This window comes from Orycteropus afer, unplaced genomic scaffold (assembly GCF_000298275.1).
Source record: "Orycteropus afer afer isolate SDZICR_OR568_19922 unplaced genomic scaffold, OryAfe1.0 scaffold00770, whole genome shotgun sequence".
Classification (NCBI taxonomy): domain Eukaryota; kingdom Metazoa; phylum Chordata; class Mammalia; order Tubulidentata; family Orycteropodidae; genus Orycteropus; species Orycteropus afer.
This window is the reverse complement of record NW_006922357.1, coordinates 220,366-235,739: the sequence shown is the minus strand read 5'-3', so window position 1 is coordinate 235,739 and position 15,374 is coordinate 220,366. Positions and strand designations below refer to the sequence as shown.

The following is a 15,374-nucleotide window of genomic DNA, read 5'->3' as shown; positions in this document are numbered from 1 at the left end:
CAACCAACCTACGTACATTGTCCAAAGTGAGATCAGGGCTATAGAAATCAAACCCAGGACTGTGCGATGTCAGATCTCATGTTCTTTCCACAAAACAAGCAGCATTAGGAAGGAGACCCAGGCCTCCACTCCCTCTCCCTGTCCATTCTTCTGATGACATGATTTGAATTGACTACAGATGAAAGGAGAAAAACCTAGCAATGTGATGCTTTCTAGACATTTTTATCTGATTTTCAATTATGTAGGAAAAAAAGTGATTTTTCAAAAGTTAAATGACTTCCTAGGAAAGAAAGAAACCAAACCACTGATTTTTTCCTCCTTTTTTAGGATTCCTTGGAAGACGCTGAAGAAGGCATTGATGACTTAGTGTCCTCCCGGTTTTCTGCAAACACCCACAGTCTAGCAAGTGGCCTGTCAACCGTAAGCAGTTCTCTAGCACATGCTGGAAGTTCCTTCTTTCTCTTGTTTGTTTTCTGTGCATTGACAAAGGAGGTGTGAATGCAGTTAGGAAAATGTGTGATGGTGAGTTCAGACTCCTTACAAGCTCCTGTTTACCCTTTGCCCCAGAGTGCTTTTCAGTATGGACTTTCATTTTGTATGGGCTTTCCTAAGGCTCCTGAATCCTCGCTCTCTCCACAATCTTCACCAAGGTTTTAATATATCTTTAATCCCTAGTCATGGCCCTTGTCATCTCAAGCCTATGAACTATTTCAAATCTCTGATGACAAATTTTCCTGCCTCCACTCTGTCAACTCCCCAACCATCCTCCACACCGTGGTAGGTCATCTTCCTAACATTCATACCCAAAGTTCTCTCCTTCTCAAAAATTGTCCATAGCAACAGAATTGCCATAAGTGCCTACATATCCTTCTGTTCATGGGGACCTACAGAATAAGGTGATACTCCTTACATTTGCATCAAGATATTCCTTGCAAGGAAGGTTTTAGGTGTCCCTGTGTCCTTATATCTGTCTGTGTGCCTGTAAGTCATTTTCTTTGTTTCTCTAATTTCTGTCTGCTGCTCTAATGTCCTCTTTCTTTCAACATTTTGGCAACTTGCTTAAAGAATTCTCAAGCGGTCTCTGACAAGAAGTGGACCTATTTAAACGTGCCTGATGCAGACTCAGACACTGTGAGTTTTCAAGTTTTTCTTCACCGTTTTTCCAACCACATTTCATGAGTTTTATGATTTTGGAAATATGACTAGATGGGCAATTTTTCCAGCATTTGGCTTTTTCTGATTTGTATACCATTAACCAGAGTTTCTCTTTTAAAAGATAAATGAGACATGGGGTCTCCATGAGCCAGAATCGACTCTATGGCAATTAACAACATCAACAACACCATTCCACCCATTGTATAGGAGTCCCCAGGTGGAGCGAATGGCTAAACATTCAATTACTAATGTAAAGGATGGCTGTTTGTAATCACCCAGAGGTACCTTAGAAGAAAGGCCTGGCAGTCTCCTTCCAAAAGGCCATGGCCTTGAAAGCTCTATAGGGCACTTCTACTCTGCACATACAGGGTCACCATGAGTTAGAATCAAATGGTAACTGGTTTTGGATTTTGGGTTTTATCCAATTGCATGAATATATCACAACTTGTTTATCCATTCACCTGCTGTTGGGTACTTGGCTTCATTCTAGTTTGGGGCTGTTATGAATAATAAAATTGTTCTGAAAATTTTTGTACTAAAAAAGACTAATGAGATTATCAGAATTCAAGTACTCCAAAAAGAGAACATTTATTAAACATTAGAATCTGTGTACTAGTCAGAATACATGTGGTCCAAAATGGTTTACTGATAGCAAGGTAATAGGAGAGACATCTCTATTTTAAATCAAGCTTTGACTTGGTTAAAAGCACACACTGAAGAGGCCAAGGGGAGGGATGGTATGGAAAGAGTCTGTGACCACCATGGTAACATTGGGGAAAGGGAGGACACCAAATAGTGCACGTAAGAAATAGATGATAGAGGCTAATACCAGTATATTCACAATACTGCATGACCATTAACACCAAACACCAGGCTACAGATAAACGCATAAACATCTGAGAAGATCAAATGGGGGTCAGTGAACAGAATTATACTCTAGACCAAGGATAGATTCAGCAGAGGCTAATCTTGCACAGATACCAGTGATACAAAATACCTGTAATCCTTTCAGAAACAACAGAAGACAGACATAGAGCAATCCCTCGTAGACAGCCAGACACTGTGGGAGAGAGATCCAATGGATCTACTGACTCAGGACCATAGTATTGGGAGACACCTGACTCAATTGGCACAACAAAATACATAAAAATCTTTTCTCCACTATCTTCGTTGGTGAGTAGTGACTGGGGTCTCTTTTAAGTTTTTAAGCTTTCAAGTGGCTATCTAAGATGCAGCTAATGGTCCCCTATTGTCAGAAGTGAAGATGATGAAGAAGAGTGCAAAATAATAATAATAATAATAATAAGGGAATTTGGAAGCAGTCAGCCCTAGGACATGATGGACCTCAAGACCAGAAGAACTAGATGGTTCCTGGCTAACAATGCCAACCACTCGGGAAAGGATCAAAACTGAAGATCCTGGATAGAGTGGGAGGAAAGACGTGGAACAAATTCAAAAACATAATAATGACTGGAATTACCAGTCAGATGGAGTCTGGTGGAACCCCCAATCCTATGGCCATGGGATATACTTTGGGCCTGGAATAAAACTCACTCCCAGGGTCTGGCTCTCAGCTCAATAGTAAACAAGACGTACATGCACACCACTCATCCCAGGGTGACGCACCCACATGCTCTATGGAGATGCATCCCTTGGAGCAATCAACCATGGGGCACCAGAGGGGCAACATTCACACGGAAGAAATGCAGGATATACAGGAATGAAAGGGGGGTGGGAAGCACAAAGTTTGGTTAGTAACAAAATTGCCATAAGTAACTAAATTTCCTTCTATTCATAGGGGCCCCAGCTTACAGAGAACCTTCTTTAAGGAAGTACCCCTAAAGGGATTTGATTTAGACATAAGTCAGTGATACAAGACAGTAGTGAAGTATATCCTCAGACTTGAAATGTGAAAGTCTTGGTTTAACTCTAGGCACTGCCAATAATTTCTGTGAACCAGAATTTACTCCTGTGTAACATGAGATGGGTGAGCTAAAGTTTCAAAATCCTTGATATGCAAGCATGGTCCATGAACTAGCAACATTATATCACCTGGAACACAGTCTCTAAATACTTCGTTTACAATGCCCTTGCGGTGGCATAGTGACTAAGGCATTTGACTGCTAACCAGAAGGCTGGCGGTTCAAACCCACCAGCCACTCCTCAGAAGGAAGGTTGGGCAATCTACTTCCATAGTGATACTGCCTCGGAAACCCAAGGAGGGGTCGCTATGAGCTGCATCCCACTCGACGGCAGTGAGTTTGTTTCTGGGTCTCAGCAGCATTCTCATAGAGCACCTACGCCAAAAGTAACATCTAATGGTCTGTTTACTAAGTAGTTGGGTCTGCACAACTTAATAGGCACTTAATATCCTAACAACTTAGTAGCCATTTGAAAAACGAATACATGTAAATTGAAAGAAGCATAGTATTTTTGATCCATCCTTAAATAACTTCTATTACATACTAATGGCAGGTGTGTACCTGTTGGACATTGCATAACTTCTCAAACCTTGGAATATGACTGGACATCATCATCTTCATTTCCCGATTCTCACTGAATTCTGTGCAATATTTTTTGTCAAAGTGACTGACAAAAACTCAGCTTTACATAACTAGCACTTTGTTGAAAAGAATGAAGTGCAATTTTATGTTGACACTGTGAATGACTAACTAGTAGTTTGCATAATATTTGTGTTCACTTGAAAGTTTAGAATATCCGGTGGTGCTCCTATGAATTCACTGTGGTGTTCTGGGTGCCTTGACACATGGTTTAGGGCCTATGGATCTGGGAGTTTGTTGTTGTTGTTGTTATTTGCCGTCGAGTTGGCCCGACTCATAGCGACCCCTCCTTGGGTTTCCGAGGCAGTATCACTACGGAAGTAGGATTGCCCAACCTTCCTTCCGAGGAGGGGCTGGTGGCAAAATCTCATACCCCACCCCAAACAGAATAAATGACAATCTTCATTTTAACAGGCTCCTCAGGCAATTTATATACAACTAAAAGGGAGCTCTGGTAGCATAGTGGCTAAGGCACTTGACTGCTAACCAGAAGGCTGGCGGTTCAAACCCACCAGCCACTCCTCGGAAGGAAGATGGGGCAATCTACTTCCGTAGTGATACTGCCTCGGAAACCCAAGGGGGGGTCGCTATGAGTCGGGCTTGACTCGACGGCACATAACAACAACAACAACAAAAGTTGAGAAACATTGCCACCCACTTGCATTAAAATTCTTTTGCTTTGTTTTATGAATAAGAAAAACAAATTAGGTCACTCTCAATTCTGTTTAAGCCATAATTTGCAAATAATTATGGAATGCTTGGTTTGTCCTTGCCCTTGATGTAAGCTTAGAAGAAATACTAGCCACATCATCCACATCCTGTTCTTTGACCAGTCTCTATTCTGACTAATGGGACAATCATAAATAAATAAAATTATGAAAACGTGTAAAGACACATGTACACTGTTAGGGATTGAATATGTGTTGTAAATCCTAACATTTATGCCTGTGGTTATAACCCCACTTGAGAACGTACCGTCTTTGTTATATTAATGAGACAGGATTAGTGTAGGGTGCATCTTAAATCAATCTCTTTTGAGATCTAAAAGAATTTGAGCACAAGAAAGAAGCTGAGATAGGGGAAGACTGGCACAAAGCCACAGGGAGATCTCCAAAGAAGCAGGAATTAAGCTGAAGAGACAAGGACTCTCCCCAGAGTGACAGAAAGAGAAAGCCTTGCCCTAGGGCCAGTGCCCTAAATTCAGACTTTGAGCCTCCCAAACTGAAAATAAATTTCTGTTTGTTAAAGCCACCCACTTGTGGTATTTCAATTATAGCAACACTAGATAAATAAGACGTAAGCCAATGCTCATTGCAGCACTATTCACAATAGCGAAAACATGGAAACAGCTGAAGTGTCCATCAGTCAATAAATGGGTAAACAAAATGTGGTACATACACACAATTGAATACTACTTGGCCAGAAAGAGAAAGGAAGTCCTGATTCACGCTACAATGCGATCAACCTCACAAACCTTATGCTTAGTGAAATAAGTCTATCACAAAAGGACAAATATTGTACATTCTCACTTACATGAAATAACAAAAACAAGCAAGTATATGGAAACTAAAGTTTATTAGTGGTTACCAGGAGTAGGAAGAAGGGAGAAAAAGAGAGCCAATGTTTGGGAAGCAGTGAGTATTTGTTTAATATGATGGGAAATTGGACAACGATTATGGGTGGTGGCTGAACAACATGATTAACGTAGTTGCTATCTACACCTGAAATTCTACAGATGAAAAATGTTGAAGAAGCAAATGTTGTGTTATACATATTTTTACAATTAAAAAAGTGGAAGAACTAAGTTACCTTTGTATTCACTCACTCACCATAGTGGGTTCAGAAAGAGGGGTTTTGAAAACTTCTGGATCTTTCATGAAAGCTTTCCAGGTGATACTTATGTTGCTAAGGTACAGAGTTTTACTTCTGGTAGTCTTGTTACATTTAACTCAAAATAGGTCTCATATCATTAATGCTTCATCAGAAACTGCATTCATTCTAATAGATTTGGACTGGTGTTGTTTTTTTTTTTTTTAATTTTTATCTATTGGTTAGTGTGTTATTTTGTTGCTTAGTGCTTTATTTTGCTGTTTTACAGAGGTTTACATAGCTATGATTTTAGACTATACCAATGGAGCCCACATAGCTGCTCAGCTGGAGAATGGCAGTAGCTGTGGATATAGGATATCCTACTGTCATGTCCTTGTTAAAGTTGCAGCCATGGCTCCCTAGAGACTGATAAGATGCTCTCTGGGAGTATCAGAGAGAAAAAAATGTGACTCCTACCACCAAATATGACATGAGCTTTTCTTTATCCTGATCAATGCTTTCTAGACCTTGAAATAGATTGATTTTGAGTCTAGCAATAAAAAAGAAGAAAACTGTAGGGATGGGAGGGAGCTCTGGTGGCATAGTGCCTAAGGCACGTGACTGCTAATCAGAAGGCTGGCAGTTCAAACCCACAAGCCACTCCTCAGAAGGAAGGTTGGGCAATCTACTTCCATGGTGATGCTGCCTCGGAAACCCAAGGACGGGTTTCCTGAGTCGGATCCAACTCGAGGGCAATGTGTTGCATTGCATTTAGAGATGGGGATGGGAAGTAAGATTGGAAATGCCTCAGTAACCCTATATTCATTTAAAGAAACAAAACCTCACTGCCATTGCATCAATTCCAACTCATAGTGACCTCTTTTGGGTTTCCAAGGCAGTAAATCTTTACAGAAGCAGATTGCCCTATCTTCCTTCTGCAGAGCGCTGGTGGATTAGCAGACAAATGCCTTAGGCACCACGCCACCAGAGGTCCTATACTCATTAGAAGTGAATAAACAAAGGGTATTCACTAACTTCAAAAGGAAATGCTTCCTCTCTCAATGAGTTTTCTGCCTTCCTTACTAAGAGACTAGATCTGTTGTCTTTTCTCAGACTTGGATTTTATACCACATCAAGAAAACAAACAGTGATTTCTGCTTTCTTTCCTCACCCTCTACTGCCCTACTCATTATAAAGACAAAGGGATCCTTGTAGAATTAAGGGGGGGGTGGATCCTGTGCAGAGATCATTAGAACATGTACATTAGAACTGTACATCTCTTTCTATCTTGTTTATTTCAGACCAGCCTTAGCAGCATGATGAGTGTTTACAGTGAAACAGGGGACTATGGCAATGTGAAGGTCAGTGGTGAAATCCTTCTCCACATCAGCTACTGCTACAAAACTGGCGGGCTCTACATTTTTGTCAAGAATTGCAGAAATCTGGCCATAGGAGATGAAAAGAAACAGAGGACAGATGCGTAAGTATTTGGCATGTTCCTCAGGCTATTTCAATCACTACATTCTTTTTTGTCTGTATACATGTTTCTTTTTCAGATGAGTCTTTTCATTCAGATCTTTCTCAGCAGATTGATTGTCACTCTCCTCCTATGTCACACTTCTAAATATTCACTGAAGTGCATATATAATGTTGTACCCAGACTATAAAGGAGATGCTCGGAAGAGAGGAATATGCCAACACACGACAATGCAAATGCACTAGGAAAGTTTATTAGCTAACTTAAGTTAGGGTCTTTGCCCTTACCAGGTCAGTGGCTAAAGCAAAAGACCCTGTGCCCCGATATTCTCACAAATTTATGGAACAATATGGGGAGGGGCAGCACCAGGGCGAGAGGGTACAGATGATTGGTTGTTGCTAAGGGATTTAGGGCAGTGATCTAAGATGTTGGGGGACGTAAAGAAACTCCCCCTGGCTCCAAAGTTCACTTAGGAAAATATTATCTAGGGAGGATGCGGCTCAGATATGTGGGAGACTTTCAGGAGTCGAACAAATCTCCGATACGTGCTGAATCCGGATGGCTTTTGTGATGCGTGCTGAGTTCGGAGGAAGTTCCTTGATACCTGCTGAGACTGGAGGGCAGATAAAGGCCCTAGAGAGTCCAAAAGTTCTGTTAGTAATGCTGACACTAAAAGGTTTCTGGTTAAACATTTTCCTGGAGGCTACTAGAGTTCTCAGACTCACAATAATGGTTGTGTCTGGGGTTACCTGATTTTTAAAAGGCTCAACGTGATTCTGAGTTGACATATTTGCAGTTTATATAGAGTTAGCTTTTTGGGTTAGAAGCTGACATCTTGGCACACGCCAGGACACACAAAAATATCCTGTCAACTTTTGTTCTGGGAAGTCTGCCAGTGGAAAGTATCAAGCTGTCAGCCCAGTTGAACCACTCAAAAGAGCAATTATGAGGCTCTCAGGATTCCAGGGATCAGCCTGGCAGGGCAGGTATGCACCATGGCATGCTGGAGGTGAGCTAAATATATAAACGTGAAGATCGCCCAATACCATCCCCAGGTTCAGTGATTCACTAGCAGGACTCACAAGACTCCACATATAGTTGAAGTCAGCAAAAAAAAAAAAAGGTGCATGGACAAATTCCAGAAGAAGCCAGACACGAGCTTCCAAGGGTCTTCTCCAATAGAGTCACACAGGATATGCTTAATTCCTATAGTAATGAGTTACAACAACATAAATGAAATTGTCTATCAGGGAAAGCTCATTAAAAACTCAGCACCCAGGGTTTTTATTGGGGGCCAGTCACATAAGCAGCCTCTGCCTGTCACGTACCAAAATTCCAGACTCCCAGAAGGATATCATATGTTCAGCATAAACCAGATTGTTTATACAGTTGTACAGTGAGCCACTTTCAACAGTTCTGAAAATGTTGGGCAACCTCCCAAAATTCAAGTTCCCAGATACCAGCCAAGGGCCTACCTTGTAATCAATCAGGTCTTTCAAAAGGTAGCAATCTCTCTGCCACATTAGCTCTTTTCTGCACAATATCCAACCCAGACCAAGTGTCCTAAGATAGACAGCTGAATGGATTATGACTACACATTGGGCCACCTGCCTCCCCACCTACATTTTAAGAGGACTTCAGAAACTATATAATCATCTAGACTACTGTTGAAAGAGGTCACTTCAAGCCTCTGGTAGCAGCTTGTATATTTCTAACTCTACTATGATATCCTCTGGTCTAAGGGGTTGCTGAGATAGCTCAAAGCAAGGTCTTTGGTAGAATTGGATAGGTTGTTATTTTCTATTTCTTCTTTCTCACTATTTTCCTTCATTCACCCATTATCATTGACCTCTCTCCCTGACACAAGAAGCTAGGATTAGGAATGGAGAGAAATATAACTCCATAAATTTTGTGAGACAATTCGTAATAATAGTAGATTACATTTATTGACTATGTACAATATATAAGCACCTTGCATGTACCAACTAATTTAATCCTGACAACTCCATGAGTTAGATAGTGTTAATATCACTGTTTTATAGATGAGTAAACTGAGGCACAGAAAGGATACAATCTTGAGGCCACTAAAACTAGTGAGTCATGGAATGATTTGAACTCAGTTGTCTTGACTCCAGAACCAACCCTCTTTACCACTACACTTTATTGCTTCTCTCTTATAGAAGGCCCTGAGCTATATTTAAAGTGTCCTATTGTTGAGACTATATTCTCTTTGGCTCTGTTTCTTATACTTAGTAACCTATTGCCTTCATCTCCTTTATTCATTAAAGGCCTTTAGCATTTCTTGTAAAGTAGATGTTTCCCAATAACAGTTTCTTCTTTTATCATCTACAGTTATGTCAAGTCATACCTTCTTCCTGACAAGTCCCGAAACAATAAGCGCAAGACCAAAATCAGAACAGGCACTAATCCAGAATTCAATGAAACACTAAAGGTAAATAAGTACTCTTGTAGTAGCCCATGCCAAGAATGTGGCATGGTTCACAACCCATTTTTCTAAAGTAACTACAGAGAATCTTCTATTTGAATGTCAATACATCAGAAAATTGTAGACTTTGAATAAATTATTATAATGCCATTGGTTTTCCTAACCGTGTTTGGAAAAATGCAAATCACACTTACTCTGTTTATTTTCTGCTGCTGGTGAAATTGCACCTTCAGTAGAGATGAGCCAACAAAATTACATCTGAGCTAATACATCTTGTCAAAAAGTATGTGTTACCCTTTGGAATACTATCCTTTCTCTAGTCCCCTTAAAAGAATTTTGTCACAGTTTTGACACTAACTTAGTGGGTCACCTTGCACATACTCATTGTTCTGGTAACACAGCATGGATATGTAATGTTTCTTATTAGGGTTTTAGAATTTAGTTTGTGTGTCACTAATTAAGAGTGGAGATGCAGAGTTGGGTTTGAGAAATCTCAGAAAAAGTGGTCTAGATAAAACATTACCCAAGCCCCAATCCTAACAGAAATTATTTTTCCCAACGGGCTTCCATTTAACGACCCCGTCTTTAACACTGGACCAAACTGGGTTGATAAAAAAAAACCTCCAGGGAGCTGGAATGTAGAAGATATTGCCAATCCTAAGGGAATGTATGGACCTTGTGCCAGAGTGATAGGGTCCCTGGGTGATCCAAATGGTTTGTGCTTGACTACAAACCTAAAAGTTAGTCATTTGAACCCACCCAGTGGTGCCATTAAGAAAGACCTGGTGATCTGCTTCCATAATATTATAACCAAGAAAACACTGGACGGCAGTTCTGTTCTATAAAATATATGGTTGCTATGAGTCAGAATTGACTTGATGACAATATATTTGGTTTTGTGTCTCATGCCAGAATGACAGGGTCAGAGTCTACCATAGCAGGAAGTTGGTGAGGACAGAAATCTGTGAACCTGCATGTGTGGTGGAGGCACATGTGAAAGTAAGAACTGGTATTATAACAGATAAAACTGAGAATGAAAGAATACAGACAGGGAGTGAATCCATTTTTCATAACAGAACAGCAAAGATGAGACTAAGCAGAACAGACAACCACAGTGACAGGGCAAATTCAGGAAGCAGGGAGCCAAGGTTAATTACGCCATGGAGAACAAGGACAGGTATAGACACAGATCCATGATCAGAAATCAGTCAGCCTGAAGTACATCCTGCTTCGTAATTGCATAGAACAAACTGGAGGTGTGAGAGTATGCAGACATGTGGTCCTGGTTGCTAACTAAAAGGCTGGCAGTTCAAACCCACCAGCCACTCCTCAGAAGGAAGGTTAGACAATCTACTTCAGTAGTGATACTGCCTCAGAAACCCAAGGAGGGGTCACTATGAGTCGGATCCGAATCGACGGCAATAAGAGAAAGAGCAAGAAAGAGAATAGCTACTCCATCAACATCTTCTTTCTGCTCCATCTACGTGTACATCTTTCCACATCTGCACTTAAAGATGTAGGGTGGGCTTTATGAAGTTTAGTATTTGTAAATTTCTCATTGCCAATACCACCTTGGAAACCCAAGGAGGGGCTGCTAAGAGTCTAATCGACTTGATGTCAGTGAATTTTTTGAGTTATACTTTTTTGTGCTTTAGGGTTCTTATTAGGAATAAAATGAGACAGAGAAATTGAAGAGAATTGATATGTTAAACCTTGAGCTTACAAAGCATATGTTGACAAAGTAGGCAAATGAAAGACTGATAAAACTAGAACAAGGACAAGTTTTACCACCTAATACCTTTTATAGAATATCTGGAGTTTATCACCACCCAAGTAATTTGTTTATATATCTTTCCATGCTGGATCTGGCACAAAATGAATATATGGAATAGATCCTTAGTTGGAAAGGAAACTAAGAAAAGGAAAGCATTTTCTTTGCATGAGTTTTACTCTTATCACTGATCTAAAAGATGGTGGCAGTAAATTCCAACCTGTTCTAAAATTGGACAGAGCCCTCCTTGTGGAGTTTGATGTTGTAAATCTCATTTGCAGTACACCATCAGCCATACTCAGTTGGAAACAAGAACTCTGCAGCTCTCAGTCTGGCACTATGATCGATTTGGACGTAACAGCTTCCTCGGGGAGGTGGAGATTCCTTTTGACTCATGGAACTTTGAAAATCCAAGTGATGAGTGGTTTACGCTTCAGCCCAAGGTAGGAAATGCTTCCAGATTAGTCAGTTCTACAATTACATAAGTTATGAGCAAAACTGTTGTCACAGACCTAAAGAAACTAAATACTTCCAAAGATTAGTGCAGCAAATTTGGAATAATATTATAATAAGTGTTCTAAACCCCTTATTTTGTAAATATGTCATCAATACAGATTGTCTGTATAATGAAAGCCCCCAATTTCTTTCATTCTTCAGGAATGTCATTGGGTCTTGAATTATATGGATATTTTTTTCTGCTTATTATTTTATTTTGCCTTAAACAAAATATATAGTATAATGTAATCCTCAACTGTCTTTAGCAAATTAATCAATGTAAACACCCTTGTAAAAGATAAGCTGTTGAATGTAATGAAACCAAAACAAAACTCACTGCGATTGAATCAATTCTGCCTCACAGCAACCTTATAGGATACACTAGAACTGCCTCCATAGGGTTTCCAAGGCTGTAAATCTTTGCAGAAGCAGACTGCCACATCTTTCCCCATTGAAGCAGCTGGTAGGTTCATACTGCAGGCCTTTTGATTGGCAGCTGAGTGCTTTATCCACTGCACCACCAGGGTTCATATTTTAAATGAAGAAGGTAAAATAAATTTTCAAACACAGATATCATGAATTTGACTTATTAAAAAGTTATCCTTCATTTGAAAGAAAGTCTCCATGGATAACCGGAAGAAACACATTAGATGATCCTATTGAAAAGAGAAAGCCTTCATTCTGAAATAGACAAAACAATTCCATAGAACAAGACCACTCTCAAAACATCCTCTCTACTTCTCATTCTCCACAATTCAGACCATGAGCAGGAGTGTTCTTGCCTTAGCCCATATGAGAACATGACCATCAGCTAAAGTATCTGGTTTCCTACATTCCTGACTTTTGGGTTCAATAACCCAGGTCTTGAGTTATATTCAGGAAAAAAAAATCACAGAAGTGATTCTAGAAATTAGATGCTGATATAACATTCTTTAAGCTAGACCAGGAGTGCTTTGATTTCACTCTATGCAACTGGAGTCTCTCTATATTTACAGTAATTTCTTTAAAAGTGAAACAAAAATGTCACATTTATGCAACCAAAAATTGTTCTTTATATACTGAGAGGCAAAATATCATGATGGCACAGAAAGTAGACTTCTGTCAGACTACCTGGGTTCAACCCTGGCTTCATGACTTGCACTTGTGTGATCTTGGGCCTTGGTCTTCTCATTTATAATACAATAATTAGATATAGCTTATAGAGCTTAAAGAAGCATTCTGTGTGAAACTCGGAATTTTATCAGGCACATTGTAAGCTCTCAAAAAATGCTAGCTATCATTTGTGTTAAGGAGCCTGGGTGGTGCAGTTGTTAGGCTCTTGGCTGCTAACCAAAAGATCAGTGGTTCTAACCCACTAGCAACTCCTCAGGAAAAAGATGAGGCAGTCTACTTCCATAATATTCTGTACTATAGAGTCGATATGCATCAGAATTGACTTGATCGCAATGTTTTTTTTCAGTTTTATTATTTGTGTTACTGTGTTAGGCTGAGTTCTCTAGAGAAGCAAAACTAGTAAAGCTTAGAGAGAGAGAAATTTATCTTAGGAAAATGGCTCATACACTTATAGAAGCTGGCAAGTCCCAAGTTCTTTGATCAAACATCAAGCTGGAGACTTTACCCAACTCACAAAGCTGCAGGGACTGACGAGCTCAAGATTGGCAGGCAGTATACTGGCCGTTGACTCCAACGAATGACAAATCCAAGATCTCCAGGCCGAATGGTGGATTGTTCGCTCACAGACAATTGTAGGCAGCACAACAGGATCCCGATCCACAGAAGAGTGTCTCTTTTTCCCAGGATGTCCATAAATATATTAGAAGCAGGCCACACTCCTAGGGAAACTCCCTTTCAAAGGATTGGCTGCTCAAAACATATACATCCGATCCCATCATGGGAATAACCCACATCACAACTACCTAAACCTCAGAATTTTGGTACAGCCAAGGTGACACACAACTGCAACTATCACAGTTACTTGGGAAATCAAGTGTTGCAAGTGACAAAAACTCCAGCTCATATTCCTAAAAACTTACAGGGTAATTGGTGATTAGGCATGGTGTGATCCAGATGCTCAAATCATATCAAGGTCCTGGAGTCTCTTGATCTCTCTTCTACTCCATATTGGCTTCATTTTCAGTATCCACACAGTGTGGGCCTCCAGCACTAGCTCTAGATATGGTTCTCTTGGGGACTAATGGTTATAGCAGCCACGAGCCTTAAATCCTTGCACCTCACTGTACAGAATAGATATTTGCCCCTTACAGGCTAACCTCTGTGGTCAGAAGGGTGAGATACATTGGCTGGCTTAAGATAATCAGAGCATACTTTAGTGCTTAAGGGGAGCTTTTCCCAAATTAAATTCACTATTTCTAAAGAAATGGTGAGAGGATACTGGGCAGCAAAAACAAATAATATCCCCATATTATCAGCAGGACTTTGCTGGCATGGCTTTATTTAAGGCCGGGCCCCAGACACGTGGGGAACTGAGTAGAGAGGTTAGAAACAACTAAGGGAGATGAACTTGTCTGCCAGTTTGTCGTCCTGTGGTGGCTTGCATGTTGCTGTGAGGATGAATGCTATGCTACCAGTGTTTCAGAATGCTAGAGGGTTACCCATGGTGGACAGGTTTCAGCAGAGCTTCCAGACTAAGGCAGACTTGGAAGAAGAAAGAAGCTATCCACTTCTCATAGAATTGGCCAACGAAAACCTTATGAACAACAGTGGAACACTATCTGATATATTACTGGAAAACTTTATAAACAGCCCTGAAACATTGTTTGATATAGTGCCAGAAGATGAGCCCATCAGGTTAGAAGGCACTCGAAATATGACTGGGGAAGAGCTACTCCTCACAGTACAGATGACCTTAATGATGTGGATAGAGTAAAGCTTTAGGGACCTCCATTGGCTGATGGGGCATGACTCAAAATGAGTAGAAACAGCTGCAAACATCCATTAAAAATCAGAACATGGAATGTATGAAGTATGAATCTAAGAAAAATGGAAGTTGTCAAAAATGAAATGGAACACATAAATAAAGATTGGTATCCTAGGCATGAGTTAGCTGAAATGGACTGGTTTGGGCCATTTTGATTCAGACAACCATAATATCTACTATGGTGGGAATGACAAATTAAAGAGGAATGGTGTGGCATTCATCATCACAAAGAGTGTTTCAAGATCTCTCCTGAAGTACAATGTTGTCAATGACAGGATAATATCCATACACCTACAAGGAAGACCAGTTAATACTACTATTATTCAAATCTATGCACCAACCACCAAAGCCAAAGATGAGGAAATTGAAGATTTCTACCAACTTCTGCAGTCTGATATTGACCAAACATGCAATCAGGATGTATTGCTTATCACTGGTGACTGGGATGCAAAAGTTGGGAGCAATGAAGAGTCACTGGTAGTTGGAAAATATGGCCTTGGTGGTAGAAATAACACTGGAGATCGAATGATAGAATTTTGCAAGAGCAACAACTTATTCATTGCAAATACCTTTCTCAACAACATAAATGACATCTTGTTGTTGTTGTTATGTGCCGTCGAGTCAGACCCGACTGATAGTGACCCCTCCTTGGGTTTCCGAGGCAGTATCACTATGGAAGTAGATTGCCCAACCTTCCTTCCGAGGAGTGGCTGGTGGGTTTG

At 40.3% G+C, this 15,374-nt stretch overlaps 1 protein-coding gene across 1 annotated transcript in view; it reads left to right on the top strand.

Moving 5' to 3' along the window:
- Positions 1-15,374, top strand: part of SYTL5 (synaptotagmin like 5) — a 224,829-nt gene that overhangs the window by 187,187 nt on the left and 22,268 nt on the right. Inside the window, exons 9-13 of the mRNA XM_007957658.1 lie at positions 328-420; positions 1,066-1,131; positions 6,827-7,005; positions 9,355-9,454; positions 11,501-11,662. Of these exons, the coding sequence (XP_007955849.1) occupies positions 328-420; positions 1,066-1,131; positions 6,827-7,005; positions 9,355-9,454; positions 11,501-11,662 (600 nt within the window). The remainder of the gene's footprint in view (positions 1-327; positions 421-1,065; positions 1,132-6,826; positions 7,006-9,354; positions 9,455-11,500; positions 11,663-15,374) is intronic.